At 39.1% G+C, this 21,724-nt stretch overlaps 1 protein-coding gene across 1 annotated transcript; it reads right to left on the reverse strand.

The window, feature by feature from the left end:
* Window positions 1-229: 229 nt before the first annotated feature.
* On the reverse strand, window positions 230-21,507 carry valopa (vertebrate ancient long opsin a). The gene is made up of 5 exons (XM_034681592.1): window positions 20,569-21,507; window positions 16,995-17,205; window positions 10,725-10,842; window positions 9,747-9,980; window positions 230-1,529 (listed from the first exon to the last, which is right to left on the reverse strand). Exons 1-5 carry the CDS (start codon window positions 21,275-21,277, stop codon window positions 1,293-1,295), a joined length of 1,509 nt encoding a protein of 502 aa, XP_034537483.1. The 5' UTR covers window positions 21,278-21,507; the 3' UTR covers window positions 230-1,292.
* Window positions 21,508-21,724: the final 217 nt, after the last annotated feature.

The following is a 21,724-nucleotide window of genomic DNA, read 5'->3' on the forward strand; positions in this document are numbered from 1 at the left end:
TTGAGAAAGTCCCACCCTTTCTTTAATTTGGATTGGTAAATGGGAAAAAAGAGGGTATTGACCAAGCGGCAACCTCCGGTCTTAAAATATGACACCCATGCAGAAGTGCAAAAAACTGCAGTTCCTTGAGCGTCCACTTGAGGTTGGCTGCAGAAACACCAGAAACCACACACCCATTCTAAAAAGATGATCTCTGCAGCAGAAATAAACATGTTTACAGTCTGGTTCAATAAAACGGTTTAGGTCTGAATAACTAATTGCTCTATCAGCACACACTGTACGTGAGTTAATTTTTTAGTTACGCAGCAGTTCAGAAGATATTATGATTCCGAGTTTTGCCCATTTAAGGATATGGCTGAATTGACTGACAAGTGGGCACCCTTTGGCTGTTAGCATAGAGTCTAAAGGCTTGCCTTCTTTATCTCACACTACCTCAACAGACTTTAGGTTGCACTCAGCATTTTCAATATGGCACCCGCCGACGATAGGCTTTAAAACAGCATTTCAGAAACAGATCGGAAAATACGTCCATTAATTATACAGCCTATGGTATTGACAAGGGTAGTGGTTGTACTAAAGTTGAATTACTTTGTTGAGAGCACAGATACAAAAAGCAGCTGACACTGAGAGTGCTTTTTCCAAATAAGTTTGGTTTTGATAAGAAAATAGATGCTGCTGGAAAGAAAAGAAGAAACGCAGTGGACACAGGAACTATGATGTCATCTAATTTGGTGCATTTCCCCCCAAGGATCAGCTCACATTCATTAAAGCCTGCCTTGTGCTTAAGCAATTTCTAAACTTTTGTACGTACTTGTACATTTTTAACACCAAAATATGTAAAAAAAAAAAAATATGGCCCAGGATTAAAATACCATAATTCCAGTCCTCAGTAATGTGGAAAACTAGCAGGTGTACTGTGACGCTCAATGAAACATCAGAGATAATCTTCAACAACAAGAGAGTGCATCCAGAGGGCAAGTATTTACAAAATCCACTTCTGTCTGGACAGGTCCTTCATTTCTCTTCTGCTGTTCTTTCTTTAATCACAAAAACTGTAACATACCCGAGTCCAGTGTTTCCAAGTTTTGATCTTAAGTGACTGTTTTCACTACTTTTGCGAGTGAAATACAAAATAAGTTCACAGATCATACACTATGAAAACTCCTCAGAAACATACTCAGTTTCTCGTTTAACTTCCTGCGTATCGGCAAGAATAGTCTTTGTAACCCTGTCCTTGGATAAGAGATGGTTCACCGACAGTATGAAGACACCTGTCAGGATTAGGTTCACTGTTACATGGGGCACACTTTGTTCTCTGGGATGGGCAGTTGGGCAAACGAGCCGCAGTCGGTTGGAGAATCGTCCGACCTGGCCGATGCAGTGCCACTCAAAGGGATACGTGCTGCTATGGCGGACATTTCTCCTGTTTGACTCTCAGCTGTTATTCCGGGTCGCTCTGAGGTTTGGTTCAGGTGGCTGTCCGGGATGTTCCCGATGCCAGCGAAGAGCTGGATAAGGCACTTCCTGAACTGGACAAAAAAACACAGGAATCAAACTATGATTAGAAGCCATGTTTAAGGAATAGATATGGGGTTGTGTTAAGCTTGGTTTAAACACTGTAAGCAGTAGCAAGCCCAAACTTGTTGTATGAAATTTCACTAATTTATGTAACTTAAATTATATACTTAGAGAACAATTAAAACAGCAATTAGATTTTAGATGTAATATTGTGTTACACACAGCAGTTTCGGTCATCCATCTGTCTTTGGACACAAAACTGGGGGTGTTTAGAGTCGTAGTAAAAGAAAAGAAAACTAGAGTCATACTAGAGGTTATGGAGAAAACATTTTTTTTAATTTTGTCTCAGTGGTGAAATGCAACCTGAGAAAATTGAAGTGGTTTATTACGAACATGTTAAAAATAAAACAAACAAACACAAACAGACACAAAAGCTTTAGAAACAATGCAAAAAACTGTTTCATCATTAATATAAATTATATTAACATATCTGTGAAGGTGTGGGAAGAAGTAACACTTATTGAATATCACACCTTCATCTAAACCTACTGATCTTTGGCTACATAACATCATACAGAGATTCACACAGCTTGGTTAATTCACCCTCCATCTCCAGTAACTGTCTGGATTTACTTCTCTGCTGCTTTCAGCTACATAAGGGTTAACCAGTGCTGAGTTTCAGGACCTGTCAGCGAGGATCTGTACCATATTGTCCTTGATGGATCCAAACCACCAGCATTCTGTTTCACTCTGTAAAGTGACTGTCCATTTGTCTCTGCTTGGTGGCAGTCGACATGTTGGCTAAAGAAGTGCATGTATGTGATAACAGTGGTAAGCACTAGGGATGTTCTGAAGTGACACATTTCACAAATTTCAACTAACTGGGGAATCTAGGAAGACACTCAGTAAGCAGTCATAATTGAGCACAATTTATTCAACATGACTTTAGAAGGAAGTCTGCGTGTAAACCATTTCAAATTGGTTGACATGTAGCTAACATTAGCAGTGCTAGCACCAACACCCTCTGGTCCACTTTGCAGGTTAACGTCCACATGCCTCTTATGGTTATGCATTGTCCCAGTTGAGTGGTTTTAAGCCAGTTTAACCAGACACAGCCAACATACATCTTTACCTCCATTTTCTGGATCAAAATACTTCCAAACCTCTCCATGCTACAAGATTACATCTGACATCTGTGGTTGTTAACATACGGGCAGTAGAGCATTATCCCATTATGGCATTAGTCATTTACTGGAGCTACAGCCCCAGCTATTGGCTATTGGCTGGGCCACAGATTAGACACAAATTATGACCAGCGTTTCAGGCCTACAATGATAAAAACACCAACAATTCCCTTAGCCAACGAGTGATTCTAGTTTCAACTAGTGAGTGTGACAACATTTAATCATGTAGTCAACTTCAACAACACATTTCTCTGATATGCAATCAAACTGAACACATTTTGTTTTGATCTGTTAATGTAGAAAGTATGATGCCATGAAGCAAATACAAATGGTGATCAGGTCAGTCCGAAAGGTAAGGCAAACAACTACTTTTTAAATTCTTGTTTTATAAAATATTTGGACTGAAATTATTTGGTACAGTGCCCATGTCAGGCATCAATCAATGCTCATTAACTATTGTACACTGTAGTTGAGAAATTGAAATGGTGCAAATACTTCAATGATACATATTGGTGGCACATTTGCTTACTTCCTAGTGTTCACTTCATACATAAAACTTTTTTTTTTTAGGTAAAAAACATGTTGAATGTTGACACATTTAGCAAACACTACTTATTCTTTAGAAGAAAATACTGAAGCAACATAATTTCAAAATCTTTTTTATCCAAGTTTTTGATAACTTTGTCTGCACTGGAATCAGAATACAGGGGCATATTCAAGACATCTTACAGTGTCTGGACTGCCCTCTAAGACACGAACAGACAAACAGACATATATACTGTAAAAGCACAAACACACAAAATATATATGGTTGTACCTGCGAATGGTTGTTCCTGGAAGAACATCAGCTGGTCCCCACAAACAGCCCCACAATCATTGTTTTCCACATTACATTCAATCTAAAAACCCTAATTGACCTGCTTTTGATGTTAAACCTCCTACTCTGAAGCCTCAGGGATGAAATCCTGATCTATGACCCTTGATTGAACACACAGGCCTCGTAACAGCTTCCCTTTAGACCAGTAAAGATTTCTAAGAACGCCAATAACACCTCTGTTACCCTACAGTGTCATGAAAAAGCTAAATGCTGTGTTGTTTCAGTCTATGACTTTGTCACTCTGGGACCTTAAAATATGCTTTTAAGATGTGTATACCCAGTTTTATAACACTTGCCTCTAACTTTGAGGAATAAAGCTTCTGCAATACTACTGCACAGAGAATAAGGTCGTCAAATGTCATCTTAATGGCAAAATGAACAGACTGAAACAGATTTTCCCAAAATATAAGTAGATACTAACATCTGATTCTTTAGCGTTGTTTAATTGTAAAACAGTCACATTCAGACCTTCATTCCACATTTTCAGAGGTTCATTCCATATATTCAGACTTTCATTCAATATATTCAGACTTCATTCAATATATTCAGACTTTCATTCAATATATTCAGACTTTCATTCAATATATTCAGACTTTCATTCAATATACTTAGACTTTCATTCAATATATTCAGACTTTCATTCAATATACTTAGCCTTTCATTCAATATATTCAGACTTTCATTCAATATATTCAGACTTTCATTCAATATATTCAGACTTTCATTCCATATATTCAGACTTCATTCCAAATATTCAGCCTTTCATTCAATATATTCAGACTTTCATTCAATATATTCAGACTTTCATTCAATATATTCAGACTTCATTCCAAATATTCAGACTTTCAGGCTATTATATTTATCATTATTTCCTGAACGGCTTGCCATATACAAATATATATGTCAGACTCTTTAATCCACATAAAATACAAGAAGTGAAAAAGTTTAACCTTGGTCCAATGTGCCAAAATTTTGAGATAACCCCATCAAATGCAACATCATATTTAAAAATAGGCGGTTACGGACAACCAGAGAACAAAATGACTCCAACCACGCCGCTTATTGTAGATTGTAGCATCATCAGTTTGGACAGTCAGCTCATTCTGTTGTTCCCAATCAAGAGTTCATTTATGAGCTTAAAGGTTGATTTTTGATTCTCACTTGATTGAATGAATGCATCAAGATAACAAGAGTATCAAAAGATGATACTATTTTTACTTTGAAAATGCTTTTATTTTTGGAGGTTTAAAAAAACTCATCTATGGTAGCAAGAGCAGGAGGAGAAAAATGATTTTCTCTTAACAGATCAATAAAGTTTTTCTCTTTTACATCAAAGATTTCTAGATGGCTTTTTTATCTCACCTTTGATATTAAGTAAGTAAGAGATACCAGGATGCAGTCGCAGCAGCCATATGCATTAAGGAAACTCATTGAGACTTGTCAACCTCACATAGTTAAGCAGCTCGGAGAGACGGGGAGATTTCACACTCAAGCACTAGAGGTCGACTGACTCTACAAGCACTCTTTATGGCTGAGATCATACTCTGTCTTCTCACTGTCCTTATTTTCATCCGGCCCCTGTATTTGTGCTTTGGCTGACCCATTTACACAGCAAGTGCAGCTCAGAATCGGGGCAATCAGAAGGACATGCAGACTCCATGCAGCTCCCTGGCATATGTAGAGCTGGACTTCTGTTCTTTCTGAAAATAGATCACTTTAAATTCTCCCCTTAGCACGCCTCATGTTTGTCTTAACCAGGTTTGACAGTTTTGATGTTCACTCTACTGACTGCACCTGAAGAATTGTGCTGATAAAAATAAAACCTGTCATGTTGGATAAAAACTTGTCTTGGAGAACAGAGTAGTTTGACACTGGAAAGAACATACTAACATGTTAAAGACTGTGTTGTGTGACAAGAGCTTCTCAGGACAATCCTAAAGTGCAGTGACTCCAAGCTGCAGTCAGAGGTGAAGATGACTGATGAGTAAATTGTGCACAGCATGTTTGTGTTTACCAGTCACACAAAGAAACCAAAGTTTAGCCTTCTAAGAGCAGTTAGGCCACTGTGCGGTCTGTTTTTGCACACAAACTGTTTTGCTGGAAGGCATGAACTGTTTGCACAAGTTCTCCCTCGTGAATTATGAAGGGTTTAATTACTGAAGGGATATTTTTCTTAATTTTTTTAACCATTTAAAGCTCCTGTGAGGAGTTTTCAGCCGTTTTTGAAACAGCCTGAAATGAATACTGATGCTTCTCGACTGTTACCAATCAGACTGGATGTTTCTAATCTGTTTTTTTTTTTCTAATTTTACTTATTTTTAATGACTTTAACTGCTGCTGCTGCCTGGTAGGTGTCTAACAAGACATTTAACAGCTCACATTGGAAACAGCCTTTTTTTAACATTTCCTGCAGCAAAGATTCATGGTGAGGGATATGTTGGAAAGCAGATGGGAATTTTTGATTAAAAACACAACATTTACATGCACAGGACAAAATCAGTCATGAGCTAAGACGTGAGATTTTGTCCACAGGAGGCGCCAAAATCACAAACTGAAAGCTCTCCACAGGAGCATGAACAAGCTTACATCTTGCAATTTTGCTTGGTGAAGTCATGAAAGTATTGTAACATTGTGCCTAAATTTTACAGAAAATCTTATTTTTTTTAATTAATTGTATCATTTTGTTTTATTTTCGGGTTCTTATGCTTCTTTTCACAGTTGATAGCCCAGTAGATAGAGGTGGAAGCTGGGAAGACAGAGGTTGGAATGATATGCAGCAGAGGGTAGAAGGTTGGACTTGAACCCATGCCGCCTGCTGGTGAGGACCAAAGCCTCTGTGCATGGGGCATGCAATTTAACCACTTAGCTAAACTGGTGCCCCAGTGAAGCTCAGTTTTCACCCAAAAACTTTATTTACTGAAAATACATGTGTCATGTTTTTGAAAATGAATGGAGTGCTGACATGTTCTAAATATAGCTTACATTAACATCAACATAAGGGTTTGGGTTGGAGTTTCTTAAGCTAAACTACATGGTAGAGCTGACCCCATCGTTTGGTGTTTGAAAGCCTAGCTTCTGTTTTTGTTCGACAAGCAGTTTCTCAACAAAAGGGCCAAGGTGATCGACATTCCCTGTAGGTGATACACTTACAGTGGGGCAAAAAAGTATTTAGTCAGCCACTGATTTTGCAAGTTCTCCCACTTAGAAAGATGAGAGAGGGCTGTAATTACAGCACTTCAACTATGAGAGACAAAATGATAAATGCCCCACTGTATCTGTGATAAGCACCTCTTAAGGCTGATTTATACCTCTGTGTTGAATCAACAATGTAGCCTACGCCGGAGGTCCATGTAGCTCCCGTACCTAGAGGCCTACACACGCAGCTGACGTGCACCTCCTCAAAAGTGTAACTACGCGTAGGATTGACGCGGGCCGCAAGCCTTGTGATTGGTCCGTTCGACAGTTTTGAATTTGCCACATTTACAGCACTTCCGAGATCCCCGCACATCAGCCATATATTTCATATCCTCCTCTCTATTCTTCCCTGTAATCATGTCTGTATGATAAACAGCAACATGTATCAGCTGTAGATTAACATAACACGCTCGGAATTGCTGTGGAAAAGTAAACAGAGATCATAGCGGGGCAGGGAAGCAGGCGACCGGCTATCAGAGAGACTGCACTGCCCTCAAGCGCTTCGGCAGAGAATCGCTGCGTGTCACGGACACATCGACGCACAAGTATGTGGTGCTCATGTCCGCGTCAGCTCTTGCTGCGTAGGGGCGACACAGCAGTAAAAATCAACCTTTACTTCAAGAAAACAACGCAAAAGAAAAAGGTGGATCCCCTTAATAGCTTCATTCTGCAGTCTTTATGTAATGAAAACATGATCTACAAAGCTATAGGGCCGAACACAAGTCGGACACTATCAGTTGAACCACTGTAAATGTTCCTTAATTTAAGTTAAGCATGACACGTCAACAACATCTATGTTTTTCGTGAGCGCTTGCTGTTGACCCCACATCAAAGAAGTTCATAACGTTGTTCGCTTTATGGAGTATAATGCCTTTGAATTAACCTCTCTGCTAAAACCTTGTACACAATAGACATTAAAAAGCCTTCCTTGCAGTTTACTCCTGTCTGTTCGTTGAGACTGACACAACTCAAAATACAAAATGAGTCAAGCCAGGTTTTCTCTATTGCTTAACTTCACAAAAAAGACACACCTATGATAAACATCCTAAAGGAGTCAATTTCAAAACACACTTCTTTGAATCTTTTCATACTGCTCCTAAAATGGAGCTCCATTTTGAATCCATATTAATGACAGTAAGTCTTGTAGATATACAAGGAGATATACACACTGGATGACTCTGGTTTATAAGGCTCTTCTTGGCTTGGCTCCTACTTATTTATGCACTTTTCTTCAGAGAACTGGAAGCTGTTATGCCCTACGATCAAATGACATTTTGCATCTTTCTACTCCTCGTGTTCGAACTGAAACGGGAAAAAAAGCATTCAGTTTCTCTGCCCCCTCTGCTTGGAATGCCCTCCAATCTGAACTGAAACTGTCAGCATTTGTTTCATTGGAAGCTTTCCGCTCTATCTTAAGAAAACGACAACGGAAATCCTTCGAGCAGTGCCTGTGTTCTTAAATTGTAACTGTAAAATAACTTCTGCACTTTATTTTATCAAATTGCTTGTATTTTATATTTTAATGTTTGTTGTCGTTGTTATCTGTCTGTTTTGTTTACTAGGACGTATGTTGCTGCCTCTCTTGGCCAGGTCACCCTTGCGAAAGAGGTTTCGATCTCAATGGGTCTTTTATCTGGTTAAATAAAGGTTAAATAAATAAATAAATAAAGTGTAGGAAAATTAAATTCAAAAATACAAGAAGTGTTGACACATCTAGTTGGGTTCTAAATTTGGTAACATTGGAGTGACACAGAAACTGTAAGAAAAGTCTGTCTTGTCTTCTTGAAATAGAAAGTTTAAATAATAACATTGATGAGTTAAATTAATTTGAAGTAAGCTGGCCAGGCAAAGATAGAAACATTAACATCTTGGAGCAGATATGACCTGACTCGTTTAGCACTGCTGACTTAAACAAATAAAGCAATTACTCTGCTGTTTGAGTGCCACATTCTCCAATTAACAGCTCCTAATAATCCTGTTATGAAGGTCTTATGTGGAACGCTATAAATCTCTCATTCAGCAAGGGAAGCAAATGTTAGTGTGAAACATGCAAAATATTACTTTAAATGACGGAAATCAATTTTACAGAGACACAGACAAAACTAATACAACTTAGCTTAAAGGGGAATTCAATATTTTTTAGCCTGGGCTATATTTTTAAATACTTTGGTGTCTAAATTACAAATAATAGAGTTTGTCAACCTGCAGCCATAAAATAGGCTCTTTGGGTGGTAATTTAACCCTTTGAATGAATATGTCTTGCTGTGCTCAGTTTCTCAGCTCACCCAGACTGTTGGCAGAAATTTTACAAGAGAGCTAGCAAGAAAAACTTCATCCTCTTGAATTTAGTTTTATGGGTCTTATGAATAGGCATGGATGGTGAATGTATGTGGAACAAAAAACAAGCTTCACTTCAATCTGTTTTAGAGAGAAACTTTAAAAATGCTGCACTGTGGCTCAAATGATTGGATCTCATGTGTTAAAGAACTGCACATAATCACTCTTTTCAAATGGCTGCTGTCATATAGTCAATAGTCAGAACATAGTCAATAAGAGTGTGTGTCTCACTTACCCTGACAAATGGCTGGACAGCACAATGTAAAACTGAACGGGTAAATGGCATGAAATGTCAGCATCGGCTCTTTCACAACCAAACAATAGATAGCTAATGTATTTTTTAACGGATCCACGCACGGACAATTGTACTCTCTGGATTTCACCTTTCTTTTATTCATACAGCATGCATTATTGAGCGACAGGCTAACGCCCGACAACAACAGAAAAAATATCTCAGCGTTCTTCAGCGGCTGTCATCTGCTGCATACACTGATGTGCTGCAGCCAACAACCTGACAACCTGCTGTAACCATGATAGATAAACTGAGAAGTGGAAGAAGTAATGAATACAACAGGTAACCATTAATTCAAATGGTTGAATCAGGAAGTACTCCTGACATGAAAAGTTTGAGTTACCTGCTTGTTCATGAAGACGTAGATGATGGGGTTATACACAGCAGCTGTTTTGGAGAAGAAGGCGGGGATGGAGGCCAGCCGGGGGTCGAGTTCGATGGTCGGATAAGCTGTGACCAGTATGGAGAAGGCTGCGTACGGCGTCCAGCCCACCATGAATGCTACGATCATCACCACCACCATACGGGTCACCTGTCGCTCCGGCTTCCTGGCTGTGGCCAGACGACCATGAGACACCTCAAGGAAAGAGAGAACCAGGATGAAATGTAAAAGTAACTTTACAGACAGTTTATATTTATAAGGGTGTGAACAAATTTGGAGTTTCACGTCTATTACTTGTACTGAAGTCTTTCATCTTCATCATCACCTCACCTCTTATTATTCACTTATTTTGATTCATGTTGGATGAAGATTACTCACAAATTTCACCAGTTCTTGTGTCTGTTTAGCATCATCCAAAAGTGAAGCAAACTATCATTGTCTTTTTGTTTATTTTTGGCTGATTAAAACAAAATCTGCAAATATTCTGCAGTTCAGACAAATTGTGAATCCACACACTCTCATCATTGGATTCACAACATAGCCCTGAGGAACATATAGCACCAATAATTTCCCCCTCTCCTAGAACTGTGTCTGGATTATCTTTCTTGCCTCCAGCTACTTGAGGCTGACCCTTGACCAGTTTGGTGACGTGCTCGGATCCAGTGTGGATCAACCATTTCTGATGAAAATCATAGAGAATCATATTTTTTGATTGGGTTCTTTTACATACTGTCACCCAGATTTCTTATTTAGAAGAGAACAACAACAACAACAACAAAAATTCTTGTAAACCACAACACTCGCCCCATTGTAATCAGATTTTATGTAGAATTTACACATTTCCTCAACATGTCTCATGTTTCCTGAGTCTCATTCATGTAGTCAGTATTGTCATCACTTTTTGATTTCCATGTTTGTTGTGTCAGGACTCATACTGACCTTCCTGAGCTTCCGTAGGAGTTTTCCATAACAGAAGAATATTAACCCCAGGGGCAGGATGAAACAGGTGGTGAAGAAGGTGATGATGTAGGTGTGGTCCTTCATATTGGTCGAATACCTGTTCAGAGGTGAAGAACAAAGATGTTCACATTTTATCAGCTTAACAAAAGGTCACAACCAAACAAGTAGACCTGACCGAAAGAGACAGTATATTTATGTATTTTAAGGTGACAGCTTAACAGCAACACTTGGTTGTCCCTTTAAGAAGAGAGCAGTTAACAGTCCCATCATTTTCCAGCCACGAGCTGCTGTGAAATGTCATTTTGTCATTCAGAGGCTTTTATCTTGCTGGAGAAAAGGATGAAAGTGTTTTTCATCATTTGAGTTTCAGTTAAAAGGAAAATTTCAGAGTTGAGACAAATCTGTGTGACATAATTGGAGGCCTGGAGGTCACTAAATTAGACTAATTTTGTCATTTCCATGAGATTACCTTCCACTGCCAAATTCAGATTCAAATATAAGTACCTAACAGACACAGTGAGTATTTGTATTTATATTTATGTATCTTCATTATGTTAAATCAAAGACATGTGGCTGGAAGCATGTTTAGAACAGGATGACTTACACCTCAGTCCTTCTAATTAATAATGCATAGGTTTACTGGGATCTAAATTGTCTTTTGTTGAAAAATAGTAATTCAGGCAAGTGGTGACTACCATATAGTGATTGATAGACACAGCAGATTTCAAAACAATACATTACTAGACAAAAAGGGATTATATGGCAGAGTACGGTATTATACAATATGGTACAGTACGACACGATTCAGGAACACAATACAATACTGTACCCTATGATACGGTACAGTATGCTACAATGAGATACAATATAATACAGTACAACACAACACCGTGCGGCACAATATATAACCATACGGTATGGTACAATACAATGTGATACAGTTTGATATGGTACGACATAATACGATACGATATGGTACGATACCTTATAAAAACCACAATATGATATTTTACGGTACAATAGGGTATACTATGCGATATGACATGTTAAATACTTATAAAATATGTTCTGAAACAATACAGTACCATTCCATACCATACAGTGTGATACGATGCGATACGATACATAACGATAGGTATGTTTTTTTTCTTCAAAAAGAGTCCTCATCCATGAACTGTTTATAACTGGAGGACATAGCATATCTAATATTAATTAAATGTCTAAAATATTAGTTACAACTTTGTTGTTAACTAAGTTGTTAACTAACTTATCAGACACTAGTGGTGCAGCAATGTTTTACCTCTCTGTAAGTATTTTTTACCAGGGATATTTCTTGGTAGTCAGGTGGTATTCGTCTGGTAAACATTTCAGACTGGGTACATTAAACCACAGTTTTAGTGCAGCCAAATGCTAAGCAAGAACTTTTTCAGGTCTCTGTGGGAACAAGCTGTCAGTCACTGGCATCTTCTCCCTAAAGCACCTATCTGAGTCAACCAATTGGCTCTCAGTATTAATCTGAAATATATTGATTGCTGGAATAAATGATAAGACATCTCTTTGATATGAAGCGTTCAGTTTTTTTTTTGCAGCTTTAAAATTTGGACAAGAGGCCTGTGTAATTTGACACCTTTGACTTAATGAGCTCTGCTGTATAACAGCTAGACAACATTTTAACAACACTGTCTCCTGACAAACTGTCATTTTTGATGAGGTGAGTCACATGAACCAGTCCAGACGTTTCCGTCAAACAATCGCACAAAAATCTAATTATAGAAAGAATCAGTCTCTTCTCCACTGTCCTCTGTCACAGTCAGTCTCCTCATTTCAACTGAGAGCTCAGTCTGGCTTCACATTTGACAGCTATGGAAACACTGACTTTTTGTGGAAGTCAGATTTGGGGTGACAGATTTTCAAATTTTACAGGTTTATGGGTTTTTGCTTGTTTTTTCCACTTATATGCTGCATAAAATCTCACAACCCTCACTATCTCACTTATAAAAGAAACAAGAAACAAAACAAACAATTTCAAAGTATATTTAAAAAACTTCCTACACCACACAGAAGGTTAACATTCAAATCAATGATAACTCCACAATTTACTTAAGTGGCAATGCTGGGGTCCAAAGACAGTTCTGGTATAATGAGGTTTCTGATAGACCCCTTTACTGTTCACAAACAAATATTAAGTACAAAAGGATATGCAATGAGCTATAATTTGTCAAGTTATGTGAGTAGATTAGCCACCAAAGATTGTGTCGATAGCCATTTTTTTGATGGCTGGATATATACATATATTTAAAGGAGAACCCCAGCATGGTCACCTGAGTAAAGTCAACAACATAAAGTATACAAGTCACTTGCTTATGACTGTTTTATCTATGGTCACGTCCAGAATGTCAGATATTGGGACGAAGACATTTTTGTATTGAAAATACCTCCCAAAACAATGGCACACTAGATTGATAATAACTTGTGTTGAGCTTGCTGGCTCACATAGATACTTGTTATATGAAAAATGAACATGAACTCTGCTACTGTTTACTGTAAGTCCAACTTTACTTACTACTTACTTCTCTTTATCAAGTCTTCATTTTCCTGCCCTGTAACTTAGTCATATTTGGGGCTTGAAACCAACCAAGGAACAAATCCAAGGTACTCTCTTTTGAATGGTCAAAATAGCTTTATTTTCATGGCATGGTCATGTTGACCTTAAACATGTTGACATATTTAAGGTCTACAATTTCAAAATATTATGGCTGGTCCATACTGCATGCCAGAGCAGTGTGTGTCCATATGGAGTCTCTATTCTTTCAATTTTGCATGCATGTCAACAGGTTGGAGCAGCCGCATAGCCCATGGGAGCAGCTTGTCACAGGCACAGCTCACAGCACGTGAGCCGTAGCTGTGACATGAAGCACCAAAGATCTGCTCTCCCTTCGCTATGAGAGTCAGAACAAAATGAGCTTCCTGTTGTTCAAAGCATGCCAGGAGGTATGGCATGTGACTGAGCCAAAGCTTTTTCACAACTGTACATCAAAGCCTCCAAAACGTCTCCGCCCAAAGTGTCCCAAAACGTAACCAAATTTATTGTATAGGTACAAAGGCATGGTGGCGGGAAGGCTGTATTGATTAATTGCAATGTAAAAAGGGCTACAGTGTGCCAAGAACTAACCGCTCCAGAAATCCCCATCATCACACCTTTTTACTTTTATACTTAAGCCACAGCAGCTTAGTATTGGTGTCCCAGTGTGTGATTTCACAGTGAGTTTACAGTGTGGGAGGAAGCAGGAGAGGCAAAACTTGTTAACAGCTCAGTCAGTTCAGTAATCCTGTTTCAAACATTGTTACTACCGCCAGTGCTGGCACAGAGGCTGGATGACTTGGTCCCACCATTATACCTCTGGGACATTTATATTGGAAGCACAATGTTACAGGGGCATAAATATATGGTTATATAAAAAGAGCTTGTGAAAATCCTCACCTCAGTTTTATTTTACAGTGGCTATATGATGGAATGGCAAGCATTAAGCTATGATAATGTTCAGACTTTCGAAGGAAAACAGCACCCAAACAATGATCATAATCATTTAATGTGGGACTGTTAGCAGGCTCTTGATCTGCTTTATGTGTGAACATTTTTCCAGTATGGCAATAGGCTTAAGCAGGAACCTCCGTCTGTGTGTGTCTCGAAATGACTGTTGTATATAACACTTGACCTCTGGAAGGATTTGAAAAACAGCGTATTGGTAGCAGATATTTTCCAAATTCCCACCAAGGACGCAAACACCTCTGACACTGACCTCTCCTGCAGAATTCCCTCCTGACCTTTGCGTGTTTGCTTTTTTAAATTCAGAAGTAGTCCAGCACTGAAATCTCAATGTAAAATGATGCACAGAAATGAGGCTTTTAAAATGCATCCGGCAGTACATGTGGCAGCACTCTGCACCTGCTGGACCTCCTACCATTCACCAAATGTTTTCTGACAGATCTCACGCTGCGTGCAGTTAGAGGAGGATCAGGTCATCTGTGCGCCAGGTATTTCCATAAGGTGATGTCTTAATTGTATTGTCTGAATCATTCATTCCCCCTGTGCTTCATGTGAGTAAAGATTCTCACACATGACTTAGGGCAGACACTCAGCCCCCTATCTGCACGCCTTTGATCAAAGCAGCCAAATAGCATTACCCAGATGGCACCCTGAGGGCCAAGGTCAGAGCCGCTGTGCCTCCTGATGTTCTCCATAAGACATATTTACATAGTGTGAGCCTATAGAGCTGAAGCTGCAATGCAGATCCAAGCCACAGGGCTGAGTGCAGCTGTAACCTTTATCCCTCATTTGTTTGTGTTTCAGGTGTGTGGTACAGGAAGTTAATAGTTATTTCTGGGCCACATTATGAGTTGAATCACTGCAGAAGGCTAAAGTCTAATATAATGATTCAGGTTAGGAGCGTTTGCGCTGTGTTTGGACACCAGGTCAGATTTTGCCATCTCAATTACAGTAAATTAGGTCAATGGTGCCTAAAAAATAAATTGTGAAGCTGATTTTTAGAGCACAATTTTCCAGCTTAGTCACATCTGTCTTACAGAGAAGACCAAAAAGAACTTTTAAAATAGTAGTTATTTTAATGTTTAAATCGTCCGTTTCTGAAGATGCCAGGGGAATCTCAACCCGTCCAATGTTGCTTCAATTCCTTGCTCATTTGAAAAAACTCTACTCCTGCAAATTCACGATTACTTTTGTCTGACTTAGATTTATTTCTAGTCATGTCTTTTTCTTTAACTTTGTATGCAGCAATGCTGCATGACAAAATATATACCTCTAATAGGGGAAAAATGTGTGATCCACTGGTGTGGTTCATAGTGATAAACCCTCAGAGTTTTTGTCCTGACTGCACAGTTCCCTTTAGCAGGAGGGCATCTTTTATGCATTTTCAGCTCTTCGTTTTAGCTTAATAGCTAGTAGCAAAGACTTCAATAAGTTATCAGCAATTGAGCCAGATATCTCCCTGCCAACATGGTGGGGACCAAAGCAGAGCTTAAAGAAGAATACACATTGGCTTTATATTGAAAAAGTTACAAGAAACATGACAAAAAAAAGTTTCTTCATACAATTTTTGGAAAATCCTGGAGCAAAACTGCTGTGACGGTCAGGGAGAAAAGATTATTTGATAATTGGATAAAAAAATATCTAAAAGGTTCCAACCTCACAACAAAATCTAGAGGTTCAGTTCAGTGTCGGAATTTGCAAGAGTGATACCTGACAGACAGCCAGCAGCATCCATCCGCCACTTTGGGAGACCAAATGCCTAATAATGCAGGTCTTCAAATCTTTATATAGTTTTTATATAGCAGGTGAGTTACTCTGAAACTTCAATAAGTAGCCTTTAGGCTTTTATTTGTTTCATTTTTTAAGCTTTCCCTGCCTTTATTTGTACTTTTGTCCAGCAAAGATAAGGGATCCATTGTTTCAGCGAGCCCAAGCAGTAAGGTCCTCCCTGTCTTGTCACTAACTGGCATGAATTTTTCGTCAGTCTTCTTCCTGATCACCTAGATTCCTAGATTTGCTCACATACACGCCAACTAATTGTTAACTCTGGTCCTCCAGCTACTCTGCAATTAGATTTTTTCTCTTTTTTCCTGCTGCTTTGTTGATCAAACTTGATGGCCTGACAGCATTCGGGTCACCCGGTTTTCCCTATGCCACTGTCAGTATGATCAGCAAATGTGACGTTTTTGTGTTTCAGTGAAATAAAAAAAATAAAGCGCCTTATTGCACAACCAGTTAATGTATAAAAGCTTCAGATTGAAACCCTGCCTTTATCTGTCAAAACATGCAGCCACACCTTGCTACTAATGGGACCCTGCTTTAATTTGGGGTAGGCTTTTATTGGAGGTTTTATGGTAAAAGTCAACCCTGGCAAAGTTGTCATAGGGAAATGAGTGACATAAACTAAACCCATTTTTTGTACTAGGCTGTAAGGGCCAATGTCCATTTTTTCACATTTATATTGGCTTCATTTTGCTGCATATTTATTTTTATGAAGTATATCCAAGTTGAAAGTACTCCTGTATTTTCTAAAGGTTTCTGTGCATGACCCCTTGTGCTGCCTCAAAGTGGCACAAAAAATAAAATAAGCATTAATACAAAAACTTTGGGGTCATCCATTTTCCTCTGGCTTGCATTTCTGCCGTCTAACCCTATGCAGAGTCAAAATTCTGTAATGAGACCATACAAAGCTAGTTCCTCACCAGTCAGGCTCACAGGTGGTTCCGATCTTGCTCACAGTGTATCTGTTCCAGCCCAGAACCGGAGGGAAGGTCCAGATGAAGGAGAACGTCCAGACAAACAGGAGACCCAGGATGGCATGCTTGGCTTGCAGTCGGATGTTTCCAAGAGGTCGGCAGATTACGAAGAAACGCTCAAAGGATAGAACAGCAAGCGACCACAAGGCAACGATCCCTGAAGAAGACAGCAGGAGGTCAAAAACAAGAGACGACATGTACTTTTTAAAAACTGTAGAAGTCTCAGACACAAGAATAAAGCTAATCTCAACGCTTTCTGCAATTATCCCTTATTTTTAAGTATTACAACGTTTAAACGGATATTAAAGACCTTGTTTATTCTGGCTTTTGATAAAAAAAAAATTCTAGTTTTCTTTAAATCGTTACTCAGGTTTGGATTTGAATAACTCTATTATACTTCTTTTTTTTCTTGAGTTTGATCCCTTTTTTCTCAAACAGTTAAAAAATATATATTTTCTGTTTAAATAATTACGACAGCAAATCTTTGTATTTGAAGCTTGAACCAGTAAACTTTGACATTTTTGTAGTAACATCATAAAAATGTCTGATAGATAACTGTTATTAAAGATTTTAATGATTATTGATCTGTCATAGCAAATCTATTTTTATTTACATTTGACTTTTTTGTAACTTGTCATTTTGTGTTTTAATTTTGCTTCCGGAACACTTTGCCTGTTTTTCAAAAGTTTAATGTTAAGGTGTAAATTTCAATGTTTCTTTATATCCAGCTGAGATAGTCTGGTAACTACATCTCCCTCTTGAGTGATCATGTCCCCTATTTGTCCTGACAAAGCACTGCACAGAGGTAAAAGTGGTGGCACCGTTGCTGGAAATAGTTTAATGATCAGGGTTAGGTGCATTAGACTGCCTCCTAATGGGCTAAAAAAAGCCAACTTTAATTATAGTAATAAGTCACTCTCACAGAGCGGTTAATTACCTATCTCCTTCCAAAGCCAGCGCTACAGCCGGCTCACAGGAGAGAGAAAAAGAGAGAGGAGGAAGCCAGGATGTTCAGCTAAAGTCACACTCATTTAAAACAAGAGCCTCTGCAGAGGTTCACTGGAGCAACAACACCACAACACCAATGCTGCTTTTGTAGCTGACCGTCAAAGAGTGTATTTTTCTAGAAAACATGCCATCCAGTTCAATAAGTGTTTATGTATTTATACATACAGGTGAGACTAAAGATAGAAAATATCCTCCCCCAGTGGAGTATTAAGTGAAGCATATTGGACCAGCTCCGTTAAACCATTATCTAATTTACTTACACACACCCACACAGGTGACACCACTGCAACACACCTGTCAGTCACTAAAACTGCTGTCAAGGCTAAAAACAGAGTGGCCTGTTGAAGATGAACATGACACCTCAGCATGTTATTGATTACACATCAGCATGGCTCCACAGGATCATTAATTTTGTCAAATAGTTTCTTTAAGCAGCACCCCTCTCATGCTCCACCCTTTTCTCTAGTCAGCGCAGTAATGAAGGGATTCTTAAACATGTGTTTAATACATCCAATACATCACTAAATACCCCAGGATCCAACATGAACGTCCATGTCTCAATACTTTTGTATTGTGTTGTATTTAGAATCAGCAACAGTGTCCAGCAGAGGGCGACACATATGTTTGAAAAAAGAGGTTTGATTGCAAAGGCATCTATGATCAAACACACCTACCTTTCAGCTGATCTATACCTTCAGTAGACATTGTCTTGAAGAGTTTATGCTCTCAGTCTCTAGTTTCAAGGCTTCTGAGTACAGTGTGATGTTCATTTTAGTGAATTATGGTCCCATTTAAAATAGACCAAAACGCAGAAGATGATTTAGGGCAGAGATATTTGTGATTCACAAGTCGCTACATCTACCTGAAAACATGTCTTGATGACCATTTGGTTGAAGAAAAACAGGGGTTCTAAGTTAGAGGCTCAAGAACTTCAAGGAATACTTTGGTGAACTGTAGAGGATATTTGACCTTTTTTATGTGTTACTTAAAAAATGTAAGTTGTTTGGTTTCATGACTATATATACAAAGATAACTTTAAATAAAATATAAATGTACGTTTGAAAAACCAGAAAAAATACTGTTTGTACCTCATTTTTTTCTATTGTCAGTTGCATGTTATCAACCATTGTTGCAATAAAGGCAGGTCCATGTTTGTTCCTTTTATCTGAGCGAAGTCAATTTAAGAGAAATGCCAAAAACAAACAAAGAAAGTTGTCTTATTACACTCCCACAAGTAACACTATTTAATGTCAAAATTACTTTCTGGTAGAATCATATGAGGCTTATCATTTACTCTGTTTTCTGACACGTTAATGGTGTTAAACAGATGCCCTGTGACTCTGTGTTAACTCTGAGCTTGCCAAGTTGCCAAAACAGGATCTCACAAACCTTGTTACCAAATCCAATTGCCCGAATTAGTCAGGTATTTCCTTTCTCCTTAATTTCCAGCCCTGTCGGCTTCTCAATAGACACCAGTGGTCCCACCAAACCACTCCAGTGACTTAGTTTAATGTTATTGGTGTTCACAGCACTGGTAACCTACTTATGGAGAGTTATGCAGCGCAGAGTGTGAGGAGGCTCCTGAGCATGGCTTTGCATTCTGCCAGAAAGACTCTCAACAGGCTTTTGTTAGGGTCCCTATACAGTCCACTGAAATTGTGACATAATGGTTGTTGTGACAGTGAACACCAAACAAAGACACTTTTTAACTGCTGTCTGAACTAGTTTAGATTTTTTTTCCCTTTAAATTTAACTTGTTGCTCAGTGATTTTTTAAATATTTTTTTTTTACTTTTAATGTCTGCATGTGTTTGTTTTTATATTGTCACTTTCTAATTGTATGTCCTTGTAACCCGAATAAAGGGTCTAGCTTTATCATGTTTACATGTTGTAATTTGTCCTGATATTCATTCACGTGCTCTGACCATATGAAATTAGAAATTAAATATGGAGAAAACTACTTTTATGACACTGATGTTGATGTCGGTCATCCCAATCCTTGTGGTTTTATAGAGTTTTACATATAGACTCAATATTGGATAGATATAGAAAATTAACTTTTGAACCTGATGAAAGAAGAACTTTCTAAATTTCAGTATTTGAACATTACAAACTCCAAACAACTTCTGTGTTGTTAATATACTATATATGATACAGTCTGAAACCGTATTTAATGCTTATTGAGAATAACTTCTCTAAGTGCTTATTTAATTTCACCGATCTATCAAAAAAGGGGGTACAGAGAAAAAGTTTCACACCCTGTGATCATCAGTTTCATTTTGGCAGCAGGGTTAGTGAAATCAATTTGTCATTTTTAATTCACCTTCCTCCCAGATGCTTTAATTTATGAACAGATGTTGTAGTGAGAGCTGAAAAGGCGCCATGTGGAGCTGTTTTACACACATCTCTACGACATGTGCGTAAAAAGCTCCAACACTGGCACCTACAGTTATTATGGAAGTTCTATTTATCAATTATAACACCAAAAACGATGGGAAAAAAGGTGAACCTACCGAAAAAAGTAACCGCAAACCCCTCCAGGACACAAGCCCACCTCCCCAGAAAGAAGTAACCCCTGGCGTTTGTCAGGAAACTTATTACTCCGCCGGTGAGCGAGACCAGAAAGTCCGCGATGGCCAGGTTTACTATGATGTAGTTCAGCGGCTGTCTGAGCTGTTTGAATTTAAAAGTGACGAACATGACAAGGAAGTTTTCGCTCAGAGACAGCGAGGTGACCACAAACATGAGCACGGCTAGGACAGTAAAGTTCCAGGGTGCGATATTCTTGATTGGTCCAGTAAATGGGTCATCAGTGGGGGAGAGATCAGCCGCTACAGTGTAAGACACCGCGTTCACTGAGAGGCTTAAAGTATCCATAGTCCATAACCAGAGTGCACCCTGTCTGCTCGGTGAGAAAAAATCCGGTTTGTTTTTTTCCTCAAAAACTTTACGAGGAGTGTCTCCTGGAAAGTCGCGCTCACTTCTTTGCGCTTCGGAGCATCCTGTGCGCGCCGGGACTCTTCTTTGACATAGTTTCTGGGTTGAAATCTTCTTTAGCTGACGCGCATGGTTGAAGCACAGCGGCAAGAAATCCGCGAGAAATGCGGCGTGAAGCCTGTTAACAGCGCGGCTGTATGTGTCGGAGAGCGGAGGTTTAGCGCTGCACACCCGGCACAGCACGCGCGGAGGCGATGTCCTGGAGAGCGCTGGCAGCGAGTGCATGAATGACTGATCAGTGGCATCTTGGACGCTCTTTTATAGTCGATTCGGCATCACCGCTGCCCTGCAGGAGAGGCGACAGAGCCCACATGTGCGCTCCTTTTACGCGTTGCGGACACCCATGAGAGTTCAGCTGCATTGCCTTCGCTCTGCCCTCTCTACATACCGACACTTACACTCCGGATTAATGAAACAAGCAAGTCTTTGTTCTAAATCCTGGAATTGCACACCCGATCCGTGGCGTTCCAGTGCGTAACTCATTAATCATGCGTAATTAGGCACCCAGCAGGCCGGGAGTTGGTTTTATTCATAATTAAGCTCACGTGTAAAGCTCCGCCTTTACACATTAGATGTCACACTAAAATGTTCTGCACTCAACCAGCTTTGTTCCAAACACCTGCGAGCTCAGTTGATTCCATCAAGCGTCCTAATCAACTTGACTGCACATTG

This window comes from Notolabrus celidotus, chromosome 4, assembly GCF_009762535.1.
Source record: "Notolabrus celidotus isolate fNotCel1 chromosome 4, fNotCel1.pri, whole genome shotgun sequence".
Taxonomy (NCBI): domain Eukaryota; kingdom Metazoa; phylum Chordata; class Actinopteri; order Labriformes; family Labridae; genus Notolabrus; species Notolabrus celidotus.

Bases quoted from the DNA above. Each gene is read 5' to 3' on its own strand.
- valopa (XM_034681592.1), bottom strand. From the start codon at position 21,277: ATGCACTCGCTGCCAGCGCTCTCCAGGACATCGCCTCCGCGCGTGCTG. The intron at 10,843-16,994 runs GTGAGGAACTAG...ACCTCTGAACAG, and splicing joins ACCACCTGTGAGCCTGACTG to GTATTCGACCAATATGAAGG. The intron at 9,981-10,724 runs GTCAGTATGAGT...TCTTTCCTTGAG, and splicing joins TCCTACGGAAGCTCAGGAAG to GTGTCTCATGGTCGTCTGGC.